The 25968-nt window shown below is 49.6% G+C and overlaps 8 protein-coding genes across 8 annotated transcripts; 7 read left to right on the top strand and 1 right to left on the bottom strand.

Moving 5' to 3' along the window:
• Window positions 1–800: 800 nt before the first annotated feature.
• On the top strand, window positions 801–6552 carry N7479_010431 (putative Rho guanyl nucleotide exchange factor; the record flags this gene model as incomplete). Its single annotated transcript, XM_057258122.1, has 2 exons — window positions 801–5345; window positions 5398–6552. 2 exons carry the CDS (start codon window positions 801–803, stop codon window positions 6550–6552), a joined length of 5700 nt encoding a protein of 1899 aa, XP_057105580.1.
• A 1367-nt stretch (window positions 6553–7919) lies between these two features.
• N7479_010432 (Ulp1 protease family protein) lies at window positions 7920–9067 on the top strand (the record flags this gene model as incomplete). Its single annotated transcript, XM_057258123.1, has 6 exons — window positions 7920–7955; window positions 8006–8033; window positions 8182–8231; window positions 8291–8310; window positions 8386–8937; window positions 9013–9067. 6 exons carry the CDS (start codon window positions 7920–7922, stop codon window positions 9065–9067), a joined length of 741 nt encoding a protein of 246 aa, XP_057105581.1.
• Window positions 9068–11013: 1946 nt separating this feature from the next.
• On the top strand, window positions 11014–13890 carry N7479_010433 (cullin family protein; the record flags this gene model as incomplete). Its single annotated transcript, XM_057258124.1, has 5 exons — window positions 11014–11712; window positions 11772–12852; window positions 12906–13331; window positions 13392–13752; window positions 13827–13890. The coding sequence occupies 5 exons, from the start codon at window positions 11014–11016 to the stop codon at window positions 13888–13890; spliced, it is 2631 nt and encodes an 876-aa protein (XP_057105582.1).
• Window positions 13891–15637: 1747 nt separating this feature from the next.
• N7479_010434 (uncharacterized protein) lies at window positions 15638–17609 on the top strand (the record flags this gene model as incomplete). Its single annotated transcript, XM_057258125.1, has 4 exons — window positions 15638–15644; window positions 15703–16213; window positions 16297–16925; window positions 16981–17609. 4 exons carry the CDS (start codon window positions 15638–15640, stop codon window positions 17607–17609), a joined length of 1776 nt encoding a protein of 591 aa, XP_057105583.1.
• A 790-nt stretch (window positions 17610–18399) lies between these two features.
• On the bottom strand, window positions 18400–19133 carry N7479_010435 (mRNA splicing protein SMD2; the record flags this gene model as incomplete). Its single annotated transcript, XM_057258126.1, has 4 exons — window positions 18400–18442; window positions 18523–18771; window positions 19009–19041; window positions 19105–19133. The coding sequence occupies 4 exons, from the start codon at window positions 19131–19133 to the stop codon at window positions 18400–18402; spliced, it is 354 nt and encodes a 117-aa protein (XP_057105584.1).
• A 758-nt stretch (window positions 19134–19891) lies between these two features.
• N7479_010436 (uncharacterized protein) lies at window positions 19892–21756 on the top strand (the record flags this gene model as incomplete). Its single annotated transcript, XM_057258127.1, has 3 exons — window positions 19892–19931; window positions 19997–20150; window positions 20214–21756. The coding sequence occupies 3 exons, from the start codon at window positions 19892–19894 to the stop codon at window positions 21754–21756; spliced, it is 1737 nt and encodes a 578-aa protein (XP_057105585.1).
• Window positions 21757–21854: 98 nt separating this feature from the next.
• Window positions 21855–23576, top strand: N7479_010437 (uncharacterized protein; the record flags this gene model as incomplete). Its single annotated transcript, XM_057258128.1, has 1 exon — window positions 21855–23576. One exon carries the CDS (start codon window positions 21855–21857, stop codon window positions 23574–23576), a length of 1722 nt encoding a protein of 573 aa, XP_057105586.1.
• Window positions 23577–24601: 1025 nt separating this feature from the next.
• N7479_010438 (uncharacterized protein) lies at window positions 24602–25836 on the top strand (the record flags this gene model as incomplete). The annotated part of the gene is made up of 6 exons (XM_057258129.1): window positions 24602–24631; window positions 24758–24843; window positions 24896–25167; window positions 25221–25329; window positions 25372–25438; window positions 25492–25836. 6 exons carry the CDS (start codon window positions 24602–24604, stop codon window positions 25834–25836), a joined length of 909 nt encoding a protein of 302 aa, XP_057105587.1.
• Window positions 25837–25968: the final 132 nt, after the last annotated feature.

The following is a 25968-nucleotide window of genomic DNA, read 5'->3' on the forward strand; positions in this document are numbered from 1 at the left end:
TGATTAAAGTATATCGCTACTTTACAATGTATATAGAAGTACAACAAAATATATATGAGTTACCAATGTATAATTACACCCTCACAATGAACAAAGAAATCCACTTCCCAAATTTCCGTTTCACTTTTAAACATATCATCTCCGGGGCTGGTCCCAATCTCTTTCTTCTCTCTTTTCTCTTCTTTCATTTCAAATCTTTCCCTCGAACTCATCACAATTCCCCCCATCACAAAAATATTGTTCAAAAATAGATCGACAGTGTGATTTCAACTCCTCATTGGGTAAGTGTAAGTTAACCCGTCAAAACGGATTGGTCCGGAGAGAGAGAGAGCTAACAAACTGGCCCACCGCCAGGATTCGCTTTCAAACCCCCTCAACTACCAGGTTCCATCACCTATCAGCGTCCACCACTGGTAGACAAAACGTCAGGCCCGAGCTCGATCCTCCTAATTCGTGCTTCCCCTCGCTACAGTGTGTAATTTCGGCAACTGGCCGATCTTCGATCTCACCACTCTACCCTTCTCCGATTCCCCCGATCCGAACTCCATTCATCTTTCGATTTAGCTTCCAAGGGGGATATATCCCCTCAATATCGGTTTATTTTATTATTATTTTGTGTGTCTCAAACATGAATGCTGAATGGGTGTGCGCCACCCGAGAGGATTGCTTTGTAGCCTGAATCGACTCATCTGCGACATTCCCGTTGGGCGACCATCCCGGAACAACGCACCAGCTCAAACCGCCCAGAACCGAAAGGCCGCGACCAGTCCACGTCGACCTGTCGGCCTGAAGCATGCAAGATGTCTAGCGGTGACGAGCAGGGTTTTGATGTCCGGTATCGCGACCCGCCTCCGTTTGGGCGACAATCATCCGCCCCGGCATTTGGCCACTCTGTCAATGAGCACACTACCACTTCTTTAGGTGGCTCGCCGACCGTCTCTTTCTCCTCTCAGGAACAATTATCGACCACGTATTACCCTCTACCGTCGGGCTTCCTTGGACCCCATAATACCGCCACTTCCACCAATCATCGGTTGTCGGGCGATCAATTGGATCGTAGAGGGCGGGAGTCTCCAGACCCGGCTGACTATTATCGCCAACGTGGGTCCCTGCCAGGAACATCTAATGTGACAGAGGGGTTCGGCAATGTAAGAACGAGCATGGCTGCGGCCGACTATCCTGCAGTCGGTGACAAAGTGTCGCCCCTGCCCACAAACATGTTAGAGTCATCGCGCACTAGACGTCAACTATATCGTTCAACTTCCGATTCTCCAACATCAGGAGCTCCTTCTACCAACATCATACCGCCGCCATTGAACGCAAACCCAAGGTCACGACAGCCGTCATTCAAGGAGCTCGTCAACAAGTTCAATAAAACCTCTGACCAGGTCCTCCCTTTACCATCTGTTTCTCATCCAACTTCAAGGGCACAAAGCCCCTCCGGAAGTGTTGACGGAGAGCGCAATCGCGTGTTGCCACGGCGTCGTCAATATCGTGATTCTCTACCAGAATCGACCACCAGCAATTCTCAGGCGATAGTTGATTCGACCCCGTCGTCGCCAGAGATTGAAAGATTCGGTCCGCCCCTAGACACAAACGGTGATATTCCGCCGCCTCTGTTTCAACGCATCCCAGGGTCGCATCCTCGCCGGCCATTGTTTGGTGAACTGTTGTCGATCAATACCCAGGTTAACAACGGAGCCATATCGCGTCTGCAACGCCGCGGGTCGGATGGAAGTATTGCAAGCCCAAACCCAGCCTTCTTCGAGCATCCCGATCAATATTTCACAAAATCACCACTCACCCCTACTGCCTGGTATCTCGGACACACAACTTCTTTGGAGGCAGTCCACGCCGGGATAAATAGCACTGGCAAACATCGCCGAATTCAAAGTGACTTGGATCAAAGAAGAGAGCCCCTTGCAGAGCCGTGGAATCCTGAAATGGCGGTACCTGCGCCCTTGCAGCGGACTAAGCCCGGCCGTGTATCGCCCTCGGGCAGTCCAAATTCCAAGTCTCGCATTCCTGTCTCCTCGCACCGTCTTGTCGCTGGTTCCGGTCCCGAAAGCTTATCACCATCCTCCAATCCAACCTTCAGCAGCAGATCCGCGGCCATTACCTCGCCGCCCAAGGGCACTAGCCGCCTTCCTATTCCGTCACCCAAACAAAGTCCTCCCCGCATGCCGGCAGACGATCCCGCTTCGTTCGCGACAAATCCGCGTGGCAAACGGGATCTAACAATTGGCCGAACTCGCAATCAATTATCTGAGTCCAGTCGGCGACTACAGGCCTACATCGCTGAGCCGCTGCCTAAAAAGTCGCCCCCGTTGCGCAGTTCACGACCCCGACAGCCCGTCTCACATGGTTCCTCGATCTCCCCACGCCCCAGACTCGGAGATAGAGTTTTGAATTTACAAAAACAGGCTAGCTACAGTGACCCGCGGTCTCGTCCTCAACGAAAATTACCTGAATTGGGCAAGGTGGATTTTGACGCTCGTCGCCGACACATTCAACAGGCAATCAACCGACACTCAAGCAACCCTGGTATTCAAGGGAATCAGAATGAAAGAGGACCAGACAGATCCGCTGCCGGAAAGGTTCGACCTCACGCTTTGGCGCGAGAGCAGGAGATACATGAAGATTCCAAGCAATCGACGGATGAACCTACAATTACATCCAACCTGCCTGTGACCAACGTCCCGTCGTCTGATGAGATGGCTACGATGGTCAAAGAATTGAACGGCTCGGTTGAATACAACGAAAATCAGGTTCATATCGTTCCTAGACTGCACCTCAATACTGCCCTGCCGGCATCAGATATGGCAGCGCCCCATACTACAATGGACTCCCCCACTCTTGGTCTCCCACAAGGCGTGAATTCAACGACTGCAGGCGAAAGACAACCTACCAATGATGACACGCCACACTCGGCTGCCACGTCAGACTCCGGCGACACCCATGTCACTACTTTCGATCCAGAACCCCAGACTGGGCTGCTCCAACGGGATCCCGGCATTTCCCATGAAACTATTCTGAATCAAATAATGCAAATTCGCGAGTGCAGCACGAGTGACGATTCATGTGACGAACCTGATTGCAGTCTTTCAGAGAATGATGACAGAGAGTCCATCCAGATTATGCTTGGAGATACGACCTACTACAATTCATCTAGTAGCACTAATACTCAAGAACCTCAGCGTGCAACTATGCACCAGGCTCAACATGAGACTCATCTTCACAACCGATGGAGCGTCAGTTCATGGTCCTCTATACAAAACCAACATTCCACTTGTGACGAGCATTGTGACGAGAGTGGGGATGATTCTTTGTTACAAGGACGTGGCACGGAACCACCAACTGAATCTTGTTCAGCCGTCTCGACGAGGCCAGCTTCAATAGCAGACGATGAATTACTAGCTCCAATTCAGGATCACGGTGTAATGGGACCGAACACACTTCATGCATCTGAGCAGTTTCGACCCAATGCATTCTCTACCCCACCAAGCTTGGCTAGATTGGGCAGATGGGATTCGAAGCGCGTCACTCAGCTCTATCTGGAGGAGTTGGCGCGAGGCAGGAGTCACCACCCCGGCTCATCAATTCACACCTCGTCCGAGCCTCGATCTCATCCTATGGATACAGATATAAATGGGCGACCCGACAGTCTGACAGACGATCCAGTCGTCGTGCCAGAGTTCCAGGAATTTCATGCCTCAGATAGAGATAGACTCTCACATACGGCTAGTTTGGTCGGACGTGATGATTGGGAGCACGCATCTCCCTCTATAATGGACTGGATGCAGGTTGCGGCTGAAGATAATCCTATCACCCCCGGGACCGAAACCGATGGCATGCGTACTGAAGGGGTGCTCACACCTCGCTTAGTGACTCCGGCAACTAATGACACTGGCGCGTCGAGTACGAACAGTGGTCTTGGGGTCTCCATTGATATCCAAACTTCCAACGAGCAGATGCAGCGTCATGTTATTTCTCCACCAACACTCATCCCGCCCTCAACGACACACCCGACCGATAATGAACCCCTTGGAGGTCAAAATACGCTGAAGCCATCGGGCCAGATCGGACTTCACCACAGTATACAGGGTGCTCCTAGAGCCATGGGACACAGCCCGGGCAGCAGTCAGGACTCTTCTTTCCGAAATTTGGAGTCTATTCACTCTTTTGCGGCCGCTGACTCCTCCGCTACTTCACTTGTCCCTTCCACTGAGCAAACTATTCGGATTGAGCCACAGAATTCGCCTTCCCCGGAACAACGACGTCTCAAGAAGCGGCGTCACATAATCAAAGAACTTGTTGATACCGAACACACCTTTGGTCATGATATGATAATCATTGAAGACATCTACAAGAGCACCTCGCTCACAGTATTGGATCCCGATGATGTCAAGGTTCTCTTCGGCAATTCCGATCAAGTCGCGGCCTTCTCCGACAAGTTTTTGTACGATCTCAAACAGGCAGCTCAAAGCATCTACGTCATGCCAAAGGCTCTGCGATGGACCAGCAAGCGAAAGCGCAACAATAAGCCAACCGAATCCACTACGCCAGAAACCGATGAAGTAGCCGAGCTTGCAGGCATGTCGGAGCTCGAAAAGGATCGCGCCACCTCTATTGGACAGATCTTTGCCACTCACATGCAGCAGATGGAAAAGGTGTACACTGATTACCTAAAGAACCATGATGCCGCGAATAAGAAACTTCAGGTCGTGCAGCGTAATCCGAAAGTGGGCTTTTGGCTGAACGAATGTCAAAAGGGCGCTATGGATCTCACGACCGCCTGGGATTTGGACTCTTTGCTCGTTAAACCGGTACAAAGAATCTTGAAGTACCCCCTTATTCTCCGTGACCTATTGGAGTCTACGCCCAACGACCACCCGGATCGAGCGGCAATTGCCAGTGCCCTGGAAGAAGTCACAAATGTTTCCCATCGTATCAACGAGCTGAAGAAACGGGTAGACCTTGTTGGTCAAGCTGTCGGTCGAAAGCGCAACCAGTCTGATGTGCGTGCCGGTCTGTCTAAAGCCTTTGGTCGCCGCACAGAGAAGTTCAGACAGCAAGTCGGCCTTTCCGACTTATTCGAAGATAAAACATATGATTCACTGGCGCAGAAACTTGGCGACGGCTATTTCCAGTTGCAGGTAGTCATGCGTGACGCTGAGAGTTACGCCCGGGATGTGCAACTCTATGTGAACCAGTTTAACGAGTATGCCAATTCGATTGAGGATATTATTGGCATGTCGCCTTCTCCATACCCACAGTTGGAGAGCAAGTGGCATCAGTTCAAAATAACAGTCCAGGAGATTGTAACCACTGCTCTCCCAGAACATGTAAATTGTCTCATGTTTATATTGTTGAGCAAAATGCTAACTATTATCGCAGCTTGCTGTCGTCCGCAAAACAGTCATCGATCCCATGGTTGAATTACTAGGGCTTTACAATGCACCCCAGCGAGTCATGCGGAAGCGCGACAAACGACTCCCAGAATATGCACGCTACAAAGCCATCAAAGACCGTGGTGACAAACCTGATAAGAAGACCATTGAGCAGGGCGAGCAATTCCTGGCTTTGAACGATACTTTGAAGGATGAATTACCCAAGCTCTATTCGCTAACTGCCAAACTAATGGGAGCGTGTCTGAAGAACTTTGTCGAAATTCAAACTGTTTGGTACAGTGTTCTACAAAAAAAGATCGGGGCTCATGTGGAATTGTTCCCTAATGACCTCGACAAACTCATCAGCGACTTCAATGGCGACCACGCCCTAATGGAAGCACGAATGTCGGAGCTAAGCTCTTGCAACGGGGCGATGATGGCTCATTCGCTCAATCTGGTCCCACTTTCGCCCAGCGAGCAGCAAAACCCCATGTCACCTCGCCGTCCTTCGACAGTGAACAGCTCCAACGCGCGAGCTGGGTCTTTGAACGGCGATTCACCAAAAATGTCCCGGGATTTCAGCGTCGGCAGCCAATCATTCCAGTCTCCCCAGATGGAAAGCCACTCCAGCCGCAGCAGCCGTTACCGGGCTGATTCCATTCTATCTGGCCGAATCGTCCCAGACACTTCCAACCAACTGCTGCAGCAAGTCACCAACTCCCCCGCTCCTGTGAGGACCAGTGACGTCGAGCCCTTCCCAAGCCTGCCGAGACTCAGCCTAGACACACCTTTCCTGGAGGATGTGATCAACAGCTCCTCGCACTCGAGCAATGCGCCAGCCTCCCCGGCTGATCGATACTCGGGATTCTTCTCGTCTGCTATGCCCATGTCGGATGTGCCAAGTGAGACTATGGTAGATGGGCACTTCGAACGCAGCGCCCCTCCCATTGGCCCTGCGACGTTATTCTGCGCGGCGAGCGTTTATGACTTTGAAATTGACGCTCGCACCGAGGCCGGATATCCCTATCTGACCTACACATCCGGGGATATCTTCGACGTTATAGGCGAGAAGGGCGAGCTCTGGCTTGCCCGCAACCAGGACGATGCCAGCAGGAAGGTTGGGTGGATCTGGAACAAACATTTTGCCAGAATTGGCAGCTGAATCGACAATCTCACGCCATGTATTCGATGTATTCACCAATGTTTTTCAAAAATCTGCAAGAAAAAGACATAATTTCATACTAACTACAGCATATTACAGGATCATATTCCGTGTTTCTTTTGCCTGATTTCTTTTCTGATCTGTCTTCATATTTCTTCAAAATAATATCCCTGGAGACCAGGGTAAAACGAAAGCAACTGTACTTGTTACAATTTGCTCCTTTGTTGCTTTGCTTTGATTTGCTTTGATCTGTTCTGGCTTCATCCGGCGTCATCTCATGTTGATGACTTATGGTCGGTTTCTCTTCTATTCATCTCAGTTGCTTTGATCCTATTCGCGTTTCTTCTATCTGGCCTCAGTTTATTTTGCCCGATTTTACCTTCTTTCCTCCCATCTCAGCGCATGTTCTGAACCTCTTCTTCTACTGGAGCTCTGGGATGCACGTTTAGATACCCCTCTTATGAATTCAATTATTTTTAATAAATCTGCATTTATCCAAATTATTATTATGATTGAATTCCGTGCAGCTGTATCAAAATTACCTCGTCATACTTCCTATCAGCATTGAACAGTATAATGACGATGATGGTCCAATATTATCTCCAGTATAGGGAAGCATCATGTGACCCCACATGTGACGCAGCCTGATCAACCCTGCCTTGGCCTGAGTCCAGTTCTTTTGAGGATTTGTCCCTTGTCTTGTGTTCTCATACATACCCCCTTGTTCCTGTGCTCCAGGTTGCATCATTCTAAAGAAAAGACATAGCCTCGGTCTAACCTCCCCAACTCGGATGATCTTCAACCCTGCACGGCCACTACCAGATCTACTTGCTCTGAAACTTGGCATGCCCCCCCGACTGTTGTCTATAAAGCGCAATTGAAACTAGCATTAGCATTCAACCCGTCGACTCATCCTCCGCCTCCCCGCCACCCATAAGGCTGACGGCCTCCTCCTCCGAAGCGCCGCCCAATCCCGAGCAACCGGTCCCACTTCCACTCCGCCAGTGCAGAAACGGGGGAAACACTCGAGCCTGTTAGTCGGGACAGTGCCTGCGTCTCTTGCCTCCGGCTTTTGCTCGCCACTGCATAAACGAGGTTGCACATTGCATCCCATTTACAGTGTGCACGGAGCATCCCGAACTCTCAAGTTCTGCACAAAGATCCGCCCCGTTTATCATAGCCGCGCTTTGTGGGGGTGTTGCTTGGCTATCTGAGGAACTCGGCACCGGCACGTATCATTGCGCGTTCTCGACTGTGGCGCAGTGTACAGCTTTTCTTGCCACGGCTTTTCAAGGCATTCATATTCTAGCGGTTTGATCTTCTTGACTCTGTGATTAACTTTTCAACGCACATATCATACTGCCATCATGTTGCGCAAGGTACGCGGGCGCTTTGGCGAGAAGGTGAGTTTGGCTCCATTCGACATTAGCGGGGCATGTACTAACTTGCGCAGTTGAACCCAGATGATGCTTTCCTGAGTTGTAAGTTTCTGGAATAACCTGCCGTCTTGGCGATCTGAAGACCGGTATACTTACAAGTTGCCCTTGGGTGCTCATAGATTACGACGTGCGATGTATGGAATCAATCCCCGATGCGAGGAAAGGTTCTAGGCGGCTAACGAACATACAGTGACAAGAGAGGACATGCAAACTCTTAAGAACGACTGGCTCACAGACAACGTGGGTTTGAATAGCGAGCCAATCCTTCTAGCTGGGACATATGAGCTAATTTGTCATAGATCATCTCATTTTGGGAGGAGTAAGTCCCTAGAGTCGAGTCCGAGATACATTACAGTACCGAACAAGGCACTGATCCCCGACTTCCTTGTTCTAGATATCTCGAACATGAATTTCTTACACAATACCAATCCGCCAACATCGTTCTTCTCCGCCCTAGCATGTCATTCATGATCCTCCAAACCCCCGATCCACGCACCCTCCGCGAAGCACTCCCGGACTTCACCCGAGCCACCCATGTCTTCCTCCCCATTAACGACTGCCGCAATGTCTCCCAAGCAGAAGGAGGCACGCACTGGTCTCTCCTGTTGATCTCGGTCGTCGACCGCATCGCATTCCACTATGACTCGCTCTACCAAGGAAACGTCTGGGAAGCAGACACGGTGACTCGCAAATTCGGATACCTTCTAAACATGCCCATTAAGTTCTTGCATCTAAACGATTCACCCCAGCAAGATGGCGGCAGCGACTGCGGCGTCTACGTGTGTATGAACATGCGCTATCTTCTCATGAAGCGCTTGCTGATGGCGAGCGCACATGAGAAGGTAAGTATGAGTCTCGGAGGGCGGAATATTGACGCCAGTGCGTCTCGTAAAGAGATGGCTAAGATCATTGAAGGGTTCCGGAAAGAAGGCGAGCGTAGACGGTCGTATGTTACCCTCAACTTAGCTGCACAGTGTAGTGGTGAAGACAGAAGCAAGAAGCTAATATTGGAATTTCGCAGAACGAGCGCCAGTCCCATGGGAAAGAAATCGAGGAGTCCTCCGCGTGTTGATTGATTGGTCTTTCCTAGGTTATTCTTATGAGTTTACGCCTTTCTTATGGTCCCTTGCACACTCAGACTCTTTTTTTTGTTTCAAAAGATGAAGTTCGTCAAAAACTTATGGACATTACATTGATTACATTGATGATCGTGTGCTTACCAGCGTTGCATTACTTGAATATATTGCATGAATTATACTATTGACCTTCAATGTACGTTGTATTGTATTATTTACCTCAGCTTGTTCCTATTAGTTCTCGGAGGAATTTACGTACCCCGACCTACATCTACCTATATTGTACGTACCCGAATATCCAATCCTATGCCGATCAAATCTTGTTCGATCCATCCTCTAGGAAAGTATGCAATATCTTCCGTCCCAAAGTCAGGCTGTCAGGAGGTTATCGGGATACGCCATCGACACGTAGTTTAACCTTGCAGAAAGCACTATTACCTATAGATAAAAAAAAGCTGTAGCATCACCAGCATCGTACACCTTTGTCATGTCTGGATGATCTGTAGGCAAAAGTACGAACTGCGGTGGAGGACTAGGGGCGTCGGTAATAGTTTAACTCAGATCGGCACCCTGGTTGTCCCATGTTGCGGCATTAGAGTAGCCGGTTGAACATTGGAGAAGAAAGGGCCCAATGAGCCGTGCTTTTTGATCCATCTGTTTGATGAACTCCTAGACAGGGTTCAATATTCGAAGCCTGATTCGATCTCCGACTTCGGTCATTGTTCAAAGCTTTTCAGTAAGCAGCAGGGTCTATCGATGTAGTTAACGCCCGAAAGTCGGTGTAAGGGTGAGATGTGGCAGGGGTCCACGGGTGCGTACAGGGTAAGCATACATATGTACCGGATAATGCCTTGCACTCGAGACCTTTGCCTTTCCATTTTAGTGCTCACCTCTTGCCGCTTTTTGATCACTGAGTGTAGGGATAAGTGGCCTAAGTAAGCTACATCAATAAAATGCGACACGTTCATCCCATCACGTGCAACCATTCCTATATAGATCGCCTATCAAAAGAGGACTGGCGTTGTATGGCAAACAAATAGCATGGCAAATAAACAACATGTACTAAATAAAGCTTCATGACCTTCATGACTTTCATTCTTCTTCTTTCTATAGCCATCTTTCTCTGTCGCGTCCCCTGTCTTCAAGAATCTACACAGCAAAGATTGTGTCATTGAAGAAGCTACCTAAGAGAACTAACAGAGGTACAGAGGTAATAATAAGCTAGAATTCTCGCTCTCCCCCCACACGTGTTTCGAGATCCGTCCCAACTGATCAGGGTATAGTTCAATATTGTGGTTAACTATATAGGCATCACTGAATAATCGGAGAGCATCCATGGATCCAATGAGCACTCACTGAGCATCAGTCATTCTACATGTGAATGACCTGAGCCTTATCACTGATCTAAGCCCATGCTGACATCTACTCAGGTCAGCCTAAGCACCCTCATAAAAGCGGCGGCAGCTCAAATAGGAAACCCCCACCCGCTAGGGAACATCCGGTACGTATAGGCACATATATACGGAGTACTGTAAATACTTATGTACCGAGGATAGGTGATTTATCATACTAGAAAGCCAGCTCCTATGATATATCAGGTAGGATGTTTTAGCCGGTATATATCCATGGACTATAATGTACTGTTTCTGGTAATTGTGAAAAATGTACATTGATTTACATTGCAACATCTAATTAAACATAGAAAGCAAATACTTGTCAACGACACTAAGTAGAAGTTACTGATATAAAAGCCCTTATGAAAGTCCAGTTCATCCCCAGGGCCACCTGCCCAGGTAGTCAGAGTGTAAGCTCCGTATCTTATCGCCGTGCGGAGCCAAAGCCCAAGCGCAACGTCAATTCCCCTCAACGTCTCCCGAATCCACATTCATCCTCCATCGTCTTTAACCGAGAGCGAGTCAAACTCCCAGTCGGGCTGAACCGGGTAGATGCAGCAGAACTCGAGAGGCGACACCGAGCAGAGCGGTAAGCGCCAATCGATCGGCAAGAGGAAGCTTTCTGATCAAGGAGAGCCATTGCAGCCGCGATCGCAACAAACCATCTCCGAGCTTCTGTCCCAGAGGTACTCCCCCGACTGCAACCTTGATCCGCAAACCCATAAGCGTTCTCGTCTGTCGCCGTCTCCCTCACGTCCCTCAACCCAAACGGCCCCGCATAAGATGCATCCGATTTCCGGTTCCCCGCCCAAGAATGGCGTATCTGGTCGGGGAGTGTCTGGGCTAAATAATGCTCCCGTCAGATCCCAAGGCTTGAACGCTAATACCCGCCAAAATAATTTCTCTCCTCATACCGGCGCTAAAAGGCTCGTTGTCAAGAACCTTCGTACCGGACCACGGCTTAATCAGGCATCATATTTCGATAAGGTGTGGTCCCAGTTGGATGCCGCTTTGACGGCCATTTTTGATGGCAGGAAACCGGAGAGCTCGCTGGAAGAGCTATACAAAGGCGGCGAGAATGTGTGCCGCCAGGAGCGGGCAGCCTTGCTGGCTAAGAAGCTTCAGGATCGATGCAGAGAGTTTGTCAGTGGGAAAATGCGCACGAATCTTGCTACCAAAGCTGGTGGTAGCACTGATGTTGGTACATTACGGGCGGTGATCGAAGCATGGTCGGCCTGGCACTCGAAGCTAGTATGTGGTCAGGAAATATCGCGAATGGAAGTTCACGGCTAACCTTTCTTCTCACACAGGTTACTGTTCGTTGGATCTTCTATTATCTCGACCAGTCATTCCTCTTGCACTCCAAAGAACAACCAGTGATCCGTGAAATGGGATTGATCCAATTCCGGTCATACATCTTCTCCGACGCCATTCTGAAGCCAAAGATTCTGAAAGGAGCACATGATTTAATCGAGGCGGATCGCGGCGGATCTACAAAGGCATCAACAGATTCAGCTCTGCTAAGAGAGGCCATTGACCTTTTCCACGACCTGGATGTTTATGGAAGTGACTTTGAGCCTCTGTTCATGGCCAAGTCTGAGGAATTTGTGAAGGAGTGGGCTCAACAACAAGCAGCAGGTTCCCTGGCTGCATATGTCGAGAATACTCACAGGTTGATCGAACGTGAAGTAGAACGGTGTGAGCTGTTCTCCTTTAATCGAAGCACGAAGCTCCAACTGTCTGAGCTCTTGGATGAGACTCTAGTTACAAAACAAACGGACGTGTTGACCAACGAAAACGAAGTGCTTGGTTTGATGCGAGCCGGTAATAAGACTGCCTTGAAACAACTATACGGTTTGCTTGACCGGGGAGACCTTACTCTCGAATTGAAGCCTGCATTTAGGAAGTACATCGTCCAGGAAGGTGAGAGCATCGTGTTTGACCAAGATAAGGGGGTCGATATGGTCGTTCACCTGCTCCAATTCAAGCAAAAGGTTGATGATATGTGGGCCAATGCTTTCGAGTCGAACGAGGAACTGGGCCACACACTTCGTGAAGCCTTTGGTGCCTTCATGAACCATGGGAAGAAGATGGAGTCTACAGGTGGCACCGACAACCCCAAATCGGGTGAAATGATCGCCAAATACGTGGATAGGCTGCTTAAGGGTGGCTATAAGCTGCCGCCCGGCCGTAATCCAGAGGAAATAAGTCTGATGTCCGACGATGCAGAACTTGACCGACAGCTTGATCAAGTTCTCGACCTTTTCCGCTTCGTACATGGAAAGGCTGTCTTCGAAGCCTTTTACAAGAACGACCTTGCCCGACGTCTCTTGATGAAACGAAGTGCGAGCAACGATGCGGAAAAAAGCATGTTGGCTCGTTTGAAGAATGGTTTGTCACACCAGATATCCTACTTTTATGCGCTTCGGCTAATGTTTGATCAGAATGCGGGTCAAGCTTCACTCATAACCTCGAGTCCATGTTCAACGATATGGACACCGCTAACGATGAAATGACGGCCTTCAGACGGTCGCAGCAGGAGGATCGGGACCGGAAGGGTCGGTTCGAATTCGAAGTCGCCGTGCTCTCTGCCGCCTCCTGGCCAACATATCCTGATGTCCCCGTGCGAATCCCATCGAAGATCGCACGCTCAATCAACAATTTCGAAACGTTCTACCACGGCAAACATACAGGGCGCAAGCTCACCTGGAAGCATCAACTAGCCCATTGTCAGCTGACTGCAAACTTCCCTAATGGCAAGAAGAACCTGGTAGTCAGCTCGTTCCAGGCGATTGTATTGCTGCTATTTAACGACATCCCTGACGGCGAGAGCATGTCGTACCCCCAGATCCAAGAAGCGACCGGATTGTGTAAGTGGATCCAGATCTGCAGCGCCCAAGAAATCGAACAAACCCTAACATGATACGTAGCCGACCCGGAATTGAAGCGAACGCTCCAGTCTCTCGCATGCGCCAAGTACCGAGTCTTATCCAAGAACCCTAAGGGTAAGGATGTGAACTCCAGCGACCAATTCTCGTACAACACCAGTTTCAGCGACAAGCAACTGCGTATCAAGATCAACCAGATCCAGCTGAAGGAGACCAAAGAGGAGACCAAGTCGACACACGAGCGGGTTGCGGCCGACCGTCATTTCGAGACACAAGCTGCCATTGTGCGCATTATGAAGAGCCGCAAAGTCCTCAGCCACGCCGAGCTGATCGCCGAGGTTATTAATGCTACCAAGAGCCGGGGTGTTCTTCAGCCTGCCGAGATTAAGGGAGAGATCGAGAAGTACGTATTATATTGCTACCCCGCCGTCCCAGTTATGGTTCTGGTTATTGTGTCTAACAGTGTTTCCCCTCTAGGTTGATCGAGAAAGAATACATCGAGCGCAAAGAAGGCACCAATCAATACAGCTACGTCTCATAGGCATAATTGTTAGTTTTACATGTTGAGAGTAGGTACTTTAGTCACTGAATGCACACATTCGTATTTTGTTTATGTCCCGATTCTATGGGGAGTGGACTATTAACGTGGGGGTTACACTATCCTTTTTAGGTAATCGTGACTTGCCTTTATTATTGTGCATCGGGGCTTTCTATATACCTACTATGTAACAAAGATAGTACAATGAGATTTCGGATATTTCAGTTGGATAACCCGGTGCTAGAGATATCTCCCGGATCCCTAATATTAGAGACGTTTTCTCTTAACTACGGCCCCCGGAGTAGTCCCGGGGGTATCCGGCAATTCTACCTGGGAGAAACAACGGAGTAGCTCCGGTCCCACCAAGCCACTTAAAGTACAAGTGCAGAGATGCCGAGCTTGACCTCGGCCAATGCCGATGGCCCTTAATCAAAACTAAAGTTACTAAAGCCACTAAAATATGGGGAGAGCTAGTGTAGAGGGGTAGACTAAAGAGGCATTCCGTGCCACCATTGTACGTCCTATCTGTACTCACCGAGGATAGTCGGCCTTTGAATATAATATTGAATGAATAGCTATTATCTCAAAGTAGCAGCTGGATGCATCTGATATCCACAGTCATAACCCAATTGAAACCCCATGAGATTAACGATGTGAAGGAACACCCCATGACCTTCAGGACCAGAGCTATACAACATACATACAACTATGTACATAGACCCCACACCACCCCTGGATCTGACAGTAGATCCGAACCCGGATGCCCCTTTCGTATACTGTAGATCTTTTTTTTTTTTTCGAGGTCTCATGATGTCTCCACTTAGGACTTGCGGTATCCCAGTATTTGCCCTAGTGGCAATTAGCATTGGCGTTGGGACTACGGAGTATCTATGTACAGAGTACTCCGTAGTATGGAGTATATTATAGATATTGCAGCAATGGAAATCTTAATTGAAAGCCGAGACCAAGATCTATAAGCTATCATAGTTAACTACCCCAAGAATACCCTTGAACGTCTAGAATGTTTATAACGTGTATCAGCAAACTAAGAGGTGGTAGGTGCACCAGGTATGCCGGCATGCCGTTGAGGTCCAACAAAAGTTCACTCGGGCGAGAGTGGAGAGTACATGGATGCATCAAGTCTGACTGGAAATAGTACTGTAGATAGTTCCAGGAATGTTCTCTGGCGGTGAAATTGTCCATTCGGGCGATAGGAAGCGCCTTTCTGGAATTACCTGGCGGGATATCCCTACAGGGTAACCCGAACCGCAGATCCAGACCTTCGATTATGTTCATGTGAGCTGGAAAAAAGAAGGAAAAAGAAAAGAATACGTACTCCATTGTACAATGTACGTACTCACGATGTTCCATAAAGAAGGAGAGGGTGCCCTCCAGGTGAAAGTTGAACACTATCCCCAACGTGAGTCGTACTACACTTGATTATACCAGGATTCTGACATGATCTCACAGAAATCAAGCCCACTTTTTCCCCACCCTCAAAGACCCTCAAGTCCAATCCGAGAGCTTCTTGCTGGTTTCAACTAAGTCTTATTGAGAATCTCGGAATCTTGGAATCTTGGGAGCCTCCATATCCCCCATTGGCGAAGAGTCCCCTCAATTACTTGGAGCCGATTACGCGGAGAGACATTTATACCTAAAATCCAGGTCAAACTCCTCTATCTTCTTCTTTTTCTTTGAATCTGAAGTCGAATATATCCACTTAATCGAAATTGTCCACTTTTGATCAACAATGCAGAGTACGGTCCACCCTCTGATCACCCCAGATCTTCCCCACAATATCTGACCCTTCCACAGCCAAACATTTCTTTAGCGATCCAAACCACCTGGTTCTCACAGCGCTCAATTCGCTTACACTCACAAACCCATCTCTGGCCTTGGACCGACAGAACAAGATCATTTTCCGCCGTCCAGATGCGCCCCGCAGAGCAAACAAGGTTTCCATCGTGACGGGCGGCGGCTCCGGCCACGAACCCGCTTTCGCAGGCTTCGTCGGCCACGGACTCTGCGATGCCTCGGTCGCCGGTACTATCTTTGCCTCACCGTCTGCCGAACAGATCCGCAGAGCGGTCATCGATCGCGTCCCCACTGAAAGCGGAGTGCTGATCATTCCCATGAATTATACCGGTGATGTGCTGAACTTCGGTATGGCCACGGAGAAATCCCGTGTTGCCGGTATTCAGACGGAATTCTTTGCTATCAATGATGATGTTGGTGTTGGTCGCGAGAAGGGTGGGAAAGTCGGTCGTCGCGGTATTGGCGGTGGTGTATTGATTCTGAAGATGGTTGGTGCTTTGGCTGAGGCTGGGTGAGTTGATATCTGATATCGCATGCTTTTACATGCTACAACTTTTACAGCAATTGGAATTAATACTAACATATCCTCCGCAGCGGCTCCTTGGAAGACGTCTATGCTCTAGCCCAGCTAGCCAACGCAAATCTCGTCTCACTAGGATCATCTCTGGAACACGTCCATGTGCCCGGCCGCGGTGTACCTGAAGACACGATCCCGAACGGCGAGGTCGAAGTCGGCATGGGAATCCATAACGAGCCTGGCTCGCACCGCGTGAAATTCGACCTCGTCGAGCTGGTCGAGAGCATGCTACTCCAGCTACTCGACCATAACGACCCAGACCGCTGCTACGTGACTCGCCAGCCAGAGGACCAGTTCGTGCTGCTAATTAACAACCTTGGCGGCGTCAGCCCGCTCGAGCTGGCTGGTATCACAGACGAAGTCTACCGCCAACTCCAGCGCGACTACCAGGTCAACGTAATCCGCGTGATCCAGGGAACTTTCCTGACTAGTCTGAACGGTCTTGGCTTCAGTGTCTCGCTGATGAAGCTGGTCGACCCTGGTCTAGGCGTGAAAACTACTATGCTTGAGCTTCTCGATGCCCCCGCTGAAGCTGTTGGCTGGTCTGCACCTATCAACACCTCCACCTGGGAAAAATACCGTAACGCGGCCCCCGTCGAGCTGAAGACCACCAATCTAACCGAAGTCGTCCACAGCAACCTCCAGCGTAAGTTTCCATCGCATCAACTTCTCCAATAAACCAAAAACTAACCCAACCCTAGTCGACCCAACCCTGATCCAAAAAGTTCTCAGCGCCGGCCTACAGCGCGTAATCAACGCTGAGGCTGAAGTAACACGCTATGACACAATCGTCGGCGACGGCGACTGCGGCATCGGCCTAAAGCGCGGCGCCGAAGCAATCCAATCCCTCATTAACGACACCTCCTCACCTCTCACAAACGACGTCGTCAGCACAGTCGCGCGAATCGTGACTGTCGTCGAGAATGTAATGGACGGAACCTCTGGCGCGATCTACGCTATCTTCCTGAACGCACTCGCACACGGCTTACTGGCTCAAGACACATCTTCGCCGACGACAGTCACGACGAAGACGTGGGCGGTTGCGTTGAAGTCTTCTTTCGAGGCTCTAGGGAAATACACACCTGCTAAGGTTGGTGATCGGACGCTTATTGATGCGCTCTCGCCGTTTGTGGATTCTTTGCTTGAGAGTGGTGATGTGAAGGTTGCGGCTGCGGCTGCGCAGAAGGGGACGGAGTCGACGAAGGCTATGAAGGCCAGTCTTGGGAGGAGTGTTTATGTCGGTGGGGAGGAGGAGTGGATTGGGAAGGTTCCTGATCCTGGGGCTTTCGGGTTGTCGGAGTTTTTGACCGGGCTTGCTGAGGGTGTTTAGATTGGGGTTGCAGGTTTTTGGGGTGATTTCTTTACATAGCGACATACTTGGCCACCTCCTTTTCTTGTTCATGGTTGTGTCTCGATATAGCTTGATATAGTCATTTGATGATAATGATAGTCTTATTTGTTGATATATTGAGTGCTTGCAGTGTTGAGTGGATGACGACAAATACGCTATACTACCTCTCTTGGCTTAGGGCTCGATGGGCCATGTGCAAGAGTGAGACATCTTAGAATGACAAGCTCAGGAGTATACACAGCACAATATCTATGAAGGTAACACTAGCTTACGAACATCTACCGAGGTCTGATAAAATCTTTCTGATAGATTCATTGCTAACCAGGTCTGCTCCAGGTTGACGCCGCCCGAGGATTCCCTCTACAAAAAAAACAACGGGTCTAGCAGCCCGCGCAAAGAACTGAACGCCAACAGGTTTTTTTTTAGCCCATCCCCGGTTTGGAAGATCAAAAAAACAAGACAAGATCGACAGAACAGTCTTGTACACGCAAGTTACTTTGGGACAAGGAACCTTGCCAATCAAGATAGTCGTAGCATCGGTCAATTGTTCTGGCGAGGACCAGAAGCAAGGGAGAAAAGTGGGATGTGAGGAGAAAAAGAAAGAAAAAGGGTATCGAGATCGATTACATGATAAATCGCCCACGGGTATTCTTCATGGGTTCGAGATGCTGTGCAAATAACAGGACATCGACAATACCGTAGATCGAAGATATCAGGATCATGTCAACGTGGGGATCGAAGTGTGCGAGATATAAGTTGGATAAGTTGCTCAGCTGAGCAGGACGAGGATGACAGAGTCGCCGCGGAGGAACCTAAATGAGAACGTATTGTTAGAGACTGTTTCAAAAAATAGCAGAGAGACGAATATCCGTCCACGGTCTGATGCACGTACATCTTGCTGATGAAACGGTCCTTGTTCACGCCCTTGCCCTTGGCGCCCTTAGGCTTCTCAGTCCACATCTCCTTAACATTCTCGAGAACCATGTTGCAGTGTCGGTCAAAGGCCTTGACGCGGGCCAACAGCTTGCGGTTGTTTCGGCAAGAGATCAGGACCTGGGTGTGAGTGCGGGTGGCGGTCTGCAGGAGAGACAAGGGACCGGCGCTGAGCTCATGCTCCTCGACCTGAGCGACCTCATATTCCCTGTTAAGATGCAAGAAGTAAGATTAGTTTTTTTTTCCTGTATGTGCTTTGCGCAGCTTGCATAAGAATGTGAAGATGTCGGTCGCAAAGATTCCGAGATGCGGGCGTCGTAGGCAAACCCCGCCAGCGCGAGGATTGGGCAGAAACTCCCGAGGTCAAGGGGCCATTGATTACTCAGAACGAGAAAGGTCGCATGGGACGGGAGGGGGTCAAATCCAATGTGACGGGTGTACGTACGTGAGCTCGCTCTTAGGCTTGTTGAGAAGGTCTCTGTTCGGATTGTTAGCTGATTGGTCACAGATGAGGCTATGAGTCATTTGTGTGGTAACATACTGAATCTGGGGTTCGGGAACGGTAGACATGGTGGGTATAAGAAGGTCGTTGAAGTCAAGAGATGCCGTTGATGTAGCAGTGTGACAGTTGAAGTTGACGGAGAGCTCAAGTCACGTGGAAAATCTCGCGAACACCTTAGGAAAAATAGTTGACACCTTATACTTCAGGCAGCAGCTCCCAGCCATTTCCCGAGGTCGCGATTGGCTGCAGTCACGTCGCGTCACGCTTGTTTGGAGATCTTTCGAGATAGCTTGACCCGCGCATGCAAGGCTTCTTAACCTCACCCCTTCCTTAACACACTCTCTCCCACTTCTGTCTGCTCATGCGGAGCTAGTGGAGAGACTATCATTGCTTTTTCTATCTTTTTTCTATCTTTTTTCTTTAATTGGTAAGAATCGGGTTTTTTTCCTTTCAGTGTCTATGCTTTCCTCTGCGAGGGCATGTAAATCAATTGCTAACATTTCAGGCCTGCAGAAAAAATTACCCCTCTACTACCTACTCCTACATAACCTGTTCATTCTCCCGGTCGACCAGATCCCAGATGTGCACTGCTGATCTGCTGGCTCACTAAGACCTTCTGGTTCATTCCTGACCCTGAGTGAAAGGGCTTTCTTTAATCGACAATTTCCTTCCACTATTTCCCCCCTCTTTATACTCGTCAGCATTTTCGAACCTCGAGCCTCATACCTTCGATTATATTTGAATACCGTCGGCCTTCTCTCCTTCATTTCAACCCCAGAGAATTTGATCACACTGTCTTGCATGTGGGCAAACAAAGTCTGATGAGATGGAATCTCAGGACGGTATCGATGTCCGCCCTATGAGGCGTATGTTTTCCACTACCGTTCTGATGAGACAAATTGAGCGGGAACTAAACATGGCTATCCTACAGTGAAAGTTCTTTACACATTCGACAACGAAAACAAGACTAATTGTCTTGCTCGTTGGCCACACGTGCTCGACATCCAAACGGCTTTCCTAGACGAGAACACTCCGGTTGGAGTGATCGAGTTGAAAATATGCATCCAGGCAATCATCTCTGCTAGGTATGACTTCCTTTCATCCGGATGACAAAAATAGTATACTTACTTACACGGTTCTTTGTTTAGCCCAGAGCTTGTGGGTCAATTAGGAAAGGATTATACCGTCTATGCATACGACTATTCCGAATTCGAAACCCCTCTTGTCGGGCAAGGCATGCTTTCTGGGGTGCTGGCCACCTTCTCATCGACATCCGATACACCCAACAACCAGGCGAAGACGATGATTACTGGCCGAGTTTGCAAGAGCCCTCTCAGTGGTCTCTTCTCAAAGGGCGCTCAAGAAACATTGGAGGTTAAATTACGGCTGGTGCCTGTCCCAACCGTCACTCAGAGTGAGTACCTCGCCAACAAGCAGAAGTATCAGAAGTTGATCAATGGCAATTCAGGCGACTTTGACACGCAATCATGGGCAAACTTCGTTCGTCAAAACCCGGCCCTCCTAGAATCCTCGAGAAGCCAGAGCCACAACGACAATGTCGGATCTCCGATACATCAATCTGGGATTGAGAGATTCCACCAGCTCTTGAGCGAAGGCTCAACGCCACGAGAGTTCCCTACATTCCACCACAGTGGATCGGTCCGCTCGGTATCACCTTCACACTCATACGCTGGCAGTCGAGTGTCAACACCCGGTGGATGTCGAACACCAGCTCATCATCAATCTTACCCCAAGCAGAGCATTCCTCATAGTGATATGATTCGCCCGTCCTCGAGTGCCTCTATGCGGGACTGCGACAACCAGACCCAGCTTTCACATATCTCAAGCAACAACCTTCGAAGAGGATCCATTCACTCAGGATATGGCAGTGGTGACGAAGAATCAACGGAGGCCCCGGCCCGGAAGAGGGCCAAGGTGTATCAAGCGAATTGGCCCGGAAAATCAGGTGCAAACATCGAAAGACAACCAAGTTCACTACGAGTTGCAGCCAGCACAGCGGCCTCTGTACGAATCCACCGCCCAACCCCCGTGAACCCCATTCTCACGGTCGAGCATTCCCACGAAGAACCCGTCCGTCCACCCACCCCCATATCTCGACCGTCTGATTTCCCCCGTCGAAGCCGACCTACGGGTAGCTTGTTGCGGGAGTCGTCGAGCCTGAGCATTGCCTCATGCCCTGCTTCGTACAATTCTCCATACTGTATAAGTGATGACGTCCCTAGCACAGACGCTGGCGGTCCCTCTCCTGAGGACACTCGCTACCAAGGTCTCTTTGAGCCATCCTTCAACATGCCATCATCACCTCCAGTTTTCGATAGCCGGTTGGCAAATAGATCAAGCCCTGTCTTGCCTACGATGGCTTTGGACAACGACTCCGGCTTCATGAGTGCAGGACCGGATGAACTCATGGATGACGACACCGCTATGCCCCTAGATGATCGCAGAATGGGAGAGTCTCGTGGGATAACCCGAGACCAGTGCTCTGTTCGCACTACCGTGCAGGCAGGCTCTCCGGTCAGCGTTGTCAGTGCTGCCCAGGGAACCAACAATGATCCTCTCCCCGTCGATGATAATCCAACGGAGCTGGTTGCAAAGCAGGCGCCGCGTCCGATATCTCGTCCTCCCCCTTCTTGCCCAGCTCAGCCCCGTCCTGCATCCCGCCCCCCCTAGCCACCACATCGAGACCTTCTTCGAGCTCTGGCGCACAACGCTTGGCGCCAAAGCCCCTCGCGCCAGCGCCACATATCTTACATAATGAAGTTCCCCAAATGTACCGCGCAATCCCCGCTAGCGATCCCGTTGTTCCTCCTCGCTCTACTGGGCCTGTGGACGTCACTTTTATGCCGTGTGAGACAGCTAGTTCCAGTTCCAAGCAGTCAAAACAAACGTCGAAGTCGAAGGCATGGTCGAGACAGGCATCCAAGCCAGTGCCGAAGAACATAAAGGCACGCTTGGACAATGCTATCCTCAATGGGGAAATTCCGCCGTATTGCGAGAATTGTGGCACCATCGAGACTGCCAGCTGGCGGCGAGCGTGGGTGAAAACGGTCAAGGGCGGCGAGACCCTTGCAGAAGAGATGATGAAGCCTTCCCCCATGCTCTATTGGGAGGCCGTGGATCGAAACGACAAGGGTGAAATGCAGAGTTTCAAGATCTACAGAAAGGCTCTTGAGATGGACGATACTGATTGGGAGCAGATGACCTTCTGCAACCCTTGTGGTTTGTGGCTCCACAAATTCAAACAGATGCGCCCAGAGGACAAGTGGAGCAAGCCAAAAGCAGCGCAGCCGGCCAAAAAGCACAAAAAGCGTCCTTCGAGGAACCGCAGCCAGCTAAATTCCTGCCCTGCTACTAGAACCCGGAGCAAGGCCGCGCCAAAGAAACCTTCAGCTTCTTCCCCAGCACCCACTGAGGCGTCTTCTGTCCACCCCGATGGGGAAACTCCCCAGATGGACCATGACGAAGACGATGATCAGGACGGTGAAGCGGATTATTCCCCCAACGAGTCTCCTGGAGACACTAGTGCCGAGCTGGAGGGGACGTTCGATACTCCAGGACGCCGTTGGTCCAAGCAGGACGCCAGAGAGGCACTTCCGCGTGCCACTAAGTCTAGCCCAGTGAGCCGTACGCAAGCCCGCTCTGCTTCAATGACAGATGCCAACAGTCTCACCCCCAAGCCTTTGAGAAGGTCACTTTTCCAGAATTCCCAGACCGATGGGCCACTGAAGGAGCTTGATTCTTCTATGGTCAACAGCGGCTCTCCACGTCGCAGTCCTCGTATTGCCTCCACGAAAGATGACAAGCCGGGTCATCAGAAGGAGAATCTTGCCCCCACCCCGGGCGATGACCTCGATGATCTGTTCGAAAGCCCCTCCATCGGATTTGATTCGGCAAGCCCTACTCCCCGTCGGCGTAACCCGCGGATCAACGCGATTGACAAGCGTTTGAATTTCCCCGCGAACTCTCCAAGCCTCAACAAACGCAAGGATCTAGGCTCTGTTATGACTCCAGCTCGACTGTCTGCAGAGCGCCTACAGCGTATCCAATCAATCCACGGAAGTCCTCAGTCATCACCACGGCAACAGAAGTCGCCAGCCAAGCAACAGTCTGTGGTACCACAGCCTGCCGATGGCAGTCTTCCGCAAACTTTCGAGTCCCTTGATGACATGATGCTCGATATCTTCGATGACGCTGACAAGGCCGAGGCTTTCTTCGAAATGGAGAATGACAAGTTCGCTGGTGAAAACTGGGCGGAGTGGCTTCCAGCGGACTATGTTTCTCCTGCTGGATCGTGCGAAACTCCTGCCAACGAACTGCTCAACGCTCTCTTCTCAGACAACCCCAATGAGAAAGACAACTTCAACCCCGATCTCCTCCCTTTCAACTTCAACGACGTTGTCATTCCCGACTCCGGCTTCTTCAGCTCGGATGCTCTTACCACCGACGCACCCAAAAGCCAGCTCGCTGGTGAACAATCTGAAGGCCAATAAACTATCTCCCTTGTCTAAGACCGGGAGCGTCTTTCCTACATGTCAGGCCGATCATTTTGCCCCTTTTATCTTTATCTTTTTGCTGTTTTTTAGCGATGGCGTTCGGTTTATGGGTTGATCTTGTTGCATACATGCAACAGATCCTGACTTCCATTTGAGGTTTACGGCCTTTTCCTATTTTTTCAAACTGATGACCCGGGGTACCTTGAAAGGATTCCGATACTCATTTGCTGTACCTTTTGGTGGATGTATTCCCCCTGAAGTGGAAGCGGTGATCTTTGTTAGCTTGATACCCCTCCCTCTCTACATATGTTAGATTTTATGATAGCACGAAGTACTAAATCAATTCAAAAAATCACAATGACTATATCCTGGCTTGCTGTATACTCCGTTGATGAGTATTAAATTATAGAATAGTTGTAGACACCCACTGGTTGGAACTAGTGAACCCGTCTGAGAGGTAAAAGGAGCAAAGGACCGTCCATTTTAGGAAGGTATGTGGTATGTGACAATATAAAAGCCCACCACCTTTCCCCCTCTTCTCTTCCTCAGCCCTCTCGACCACCATCTCTACGTAGCCCACTGGAGACAGCGTAGGCAGAGGGCCGTGCCTCACTTATGCACCAGAAAGATATCAACATTATCAAGTTGTTGAGGTCTTCGCAGGTCCGCACCCAAATCAAACAGGGAGTTCACGTGGATATTCTTTGACAAAGTCATGGCTGGGGCTTGCGGCTCCGTAGCCATCTGACGAGTCCCACGGAATACATGGGGGGTTGGTGTTTAATCACATCATCTTTCATTGTAGCTAGTCACCTATATTGTATGTACCTGATTTCCTCTGCTACATCTTGGCTTTGCCTTTCCATTTGAGTGCTCAAACCTTGCCGCTTTATTGCTCACTAAGTACAACTGAGTCTGGGCTGAGTATGGGGGTGAGCGCCCTGAGTAAACATCGAAATCACACGTGTCTTCCCGAGCAATGAATCCGTAGAACTTACTGCAATTCTCACACTCTGCCTCAAATGTTAGCATTGAAGTCTCCTGCACTTCTAGTGAGCCGCTTTTGCAAAAGCTCAACGTATTTGAACCCTCTCCAGCGCACATCAATATCAGGACCAAAGCCTAGTTTTCATCGTACAATCAGTACAGTGTCAAGCAACTCTCTGCTTTCCACACAGCATACGGGCCTGTCTGGTCGCACCTACACCATTGAACATATTTTACAGGAGGAAGTTTCTCCACCACGTGAAGTCTATCGTGCCTCGTGGGTAGACACCGAACCCTTCCCCCTGTTTACATGCTGATACATTCTTCAGGGTGGACGGTCACAAGTTCATATTAAAGTACTTATATCCAGTCAACTTTGAAGATCTTCAAGAAGTCAATAATCGCCTGCATGGCAATACAAGCCATGTCCGCCTTGCTGTGGACACTATTCCTGACAAGTCTATGTTTGTTTTCGAACACTTCACAGGCCATCTCTTAACTCTTGCCCAAAAGGACTTGCCCCTTATGTTGACCAAGAAAGTCCTCAAGAATGTCCTTACTGGACTTGCTGAGCTTCATGATCAGGATATCGTTCACACCGGTATTGATCCTGCTCTTTTCTTAGAATACTGGACAACAACTTACTCTTCGTAGATATAAAAGCAGACAATATTTTTATTGACTGGCAGAATTGCAATGATGAGATTCTTGTCAACAAAGTTCAACTCGGTGATCTAGAAGACGCAGCTCATATTCCCCCAGGGTGCGATATGGTCGGGAAACAGGCAGGCAACTGAATGTGGAGGAGCCCTGAAGCCCATGCAAGAGGGCCTGTCAACAAACCTTCAGATATTTTCTCATTTGCTCTTGTTGTAAGTCCCACATCCAGAAATTTCCAAAGCGCAGCTGTTAACTAGCTGGCTAGTGCATCTGCGCCGTTCATAGGCGCATCATTTTCGCAGTTCGAGAAGACGAGTTGGAAGAGGGTGTCGATCCACTCGCTGTCGTAATCGAGCGCCAGATCTTTTACTTCGCAGATGAAGATGGGATCAATGGGTTCTTGAACCATCTTGGTGACAATCCATGGGTTCGTGTTTTCGAAGCGACTTGGGAGGGATACAACCAAGAGGCCCCGTGTGAACCATTCGCATTCTGGAATGGTGTTGATGACGACTTTAAAAGCCTTGTATGCCCCATGACATATTTTGATCCCAGGAAACGGGTTTCGGCGCGTCAAGCATTGGGGCAGAAATGGTTCGAGGACGTCTGATCGGGAGTGGTTAAGATTTGACTCGGCTTAATAAAATATTTCTCTACATATGTAGTAATGTAGGCATGTAGTCACCGAATACATCCATTCCACATGTGGACCTTCAGTGCTCAATAATTTTAGTGCAATGTA

Source organism: Penicillium vulpinum, assembly GCF_028829585.1.
Source record: "Penicillium vulpinum strain IBT 29486 chromosome Unknown utg000004l_segment0_segment0, whole genome shotgun sequence".
Classification (NCBI taxonomy): Eukaryota; Fungi; Ascomycota; class Eurotiomycetes; order Eurotiales; family Aspergillaceae; genus Penicillium; species Penicillium vulpinum.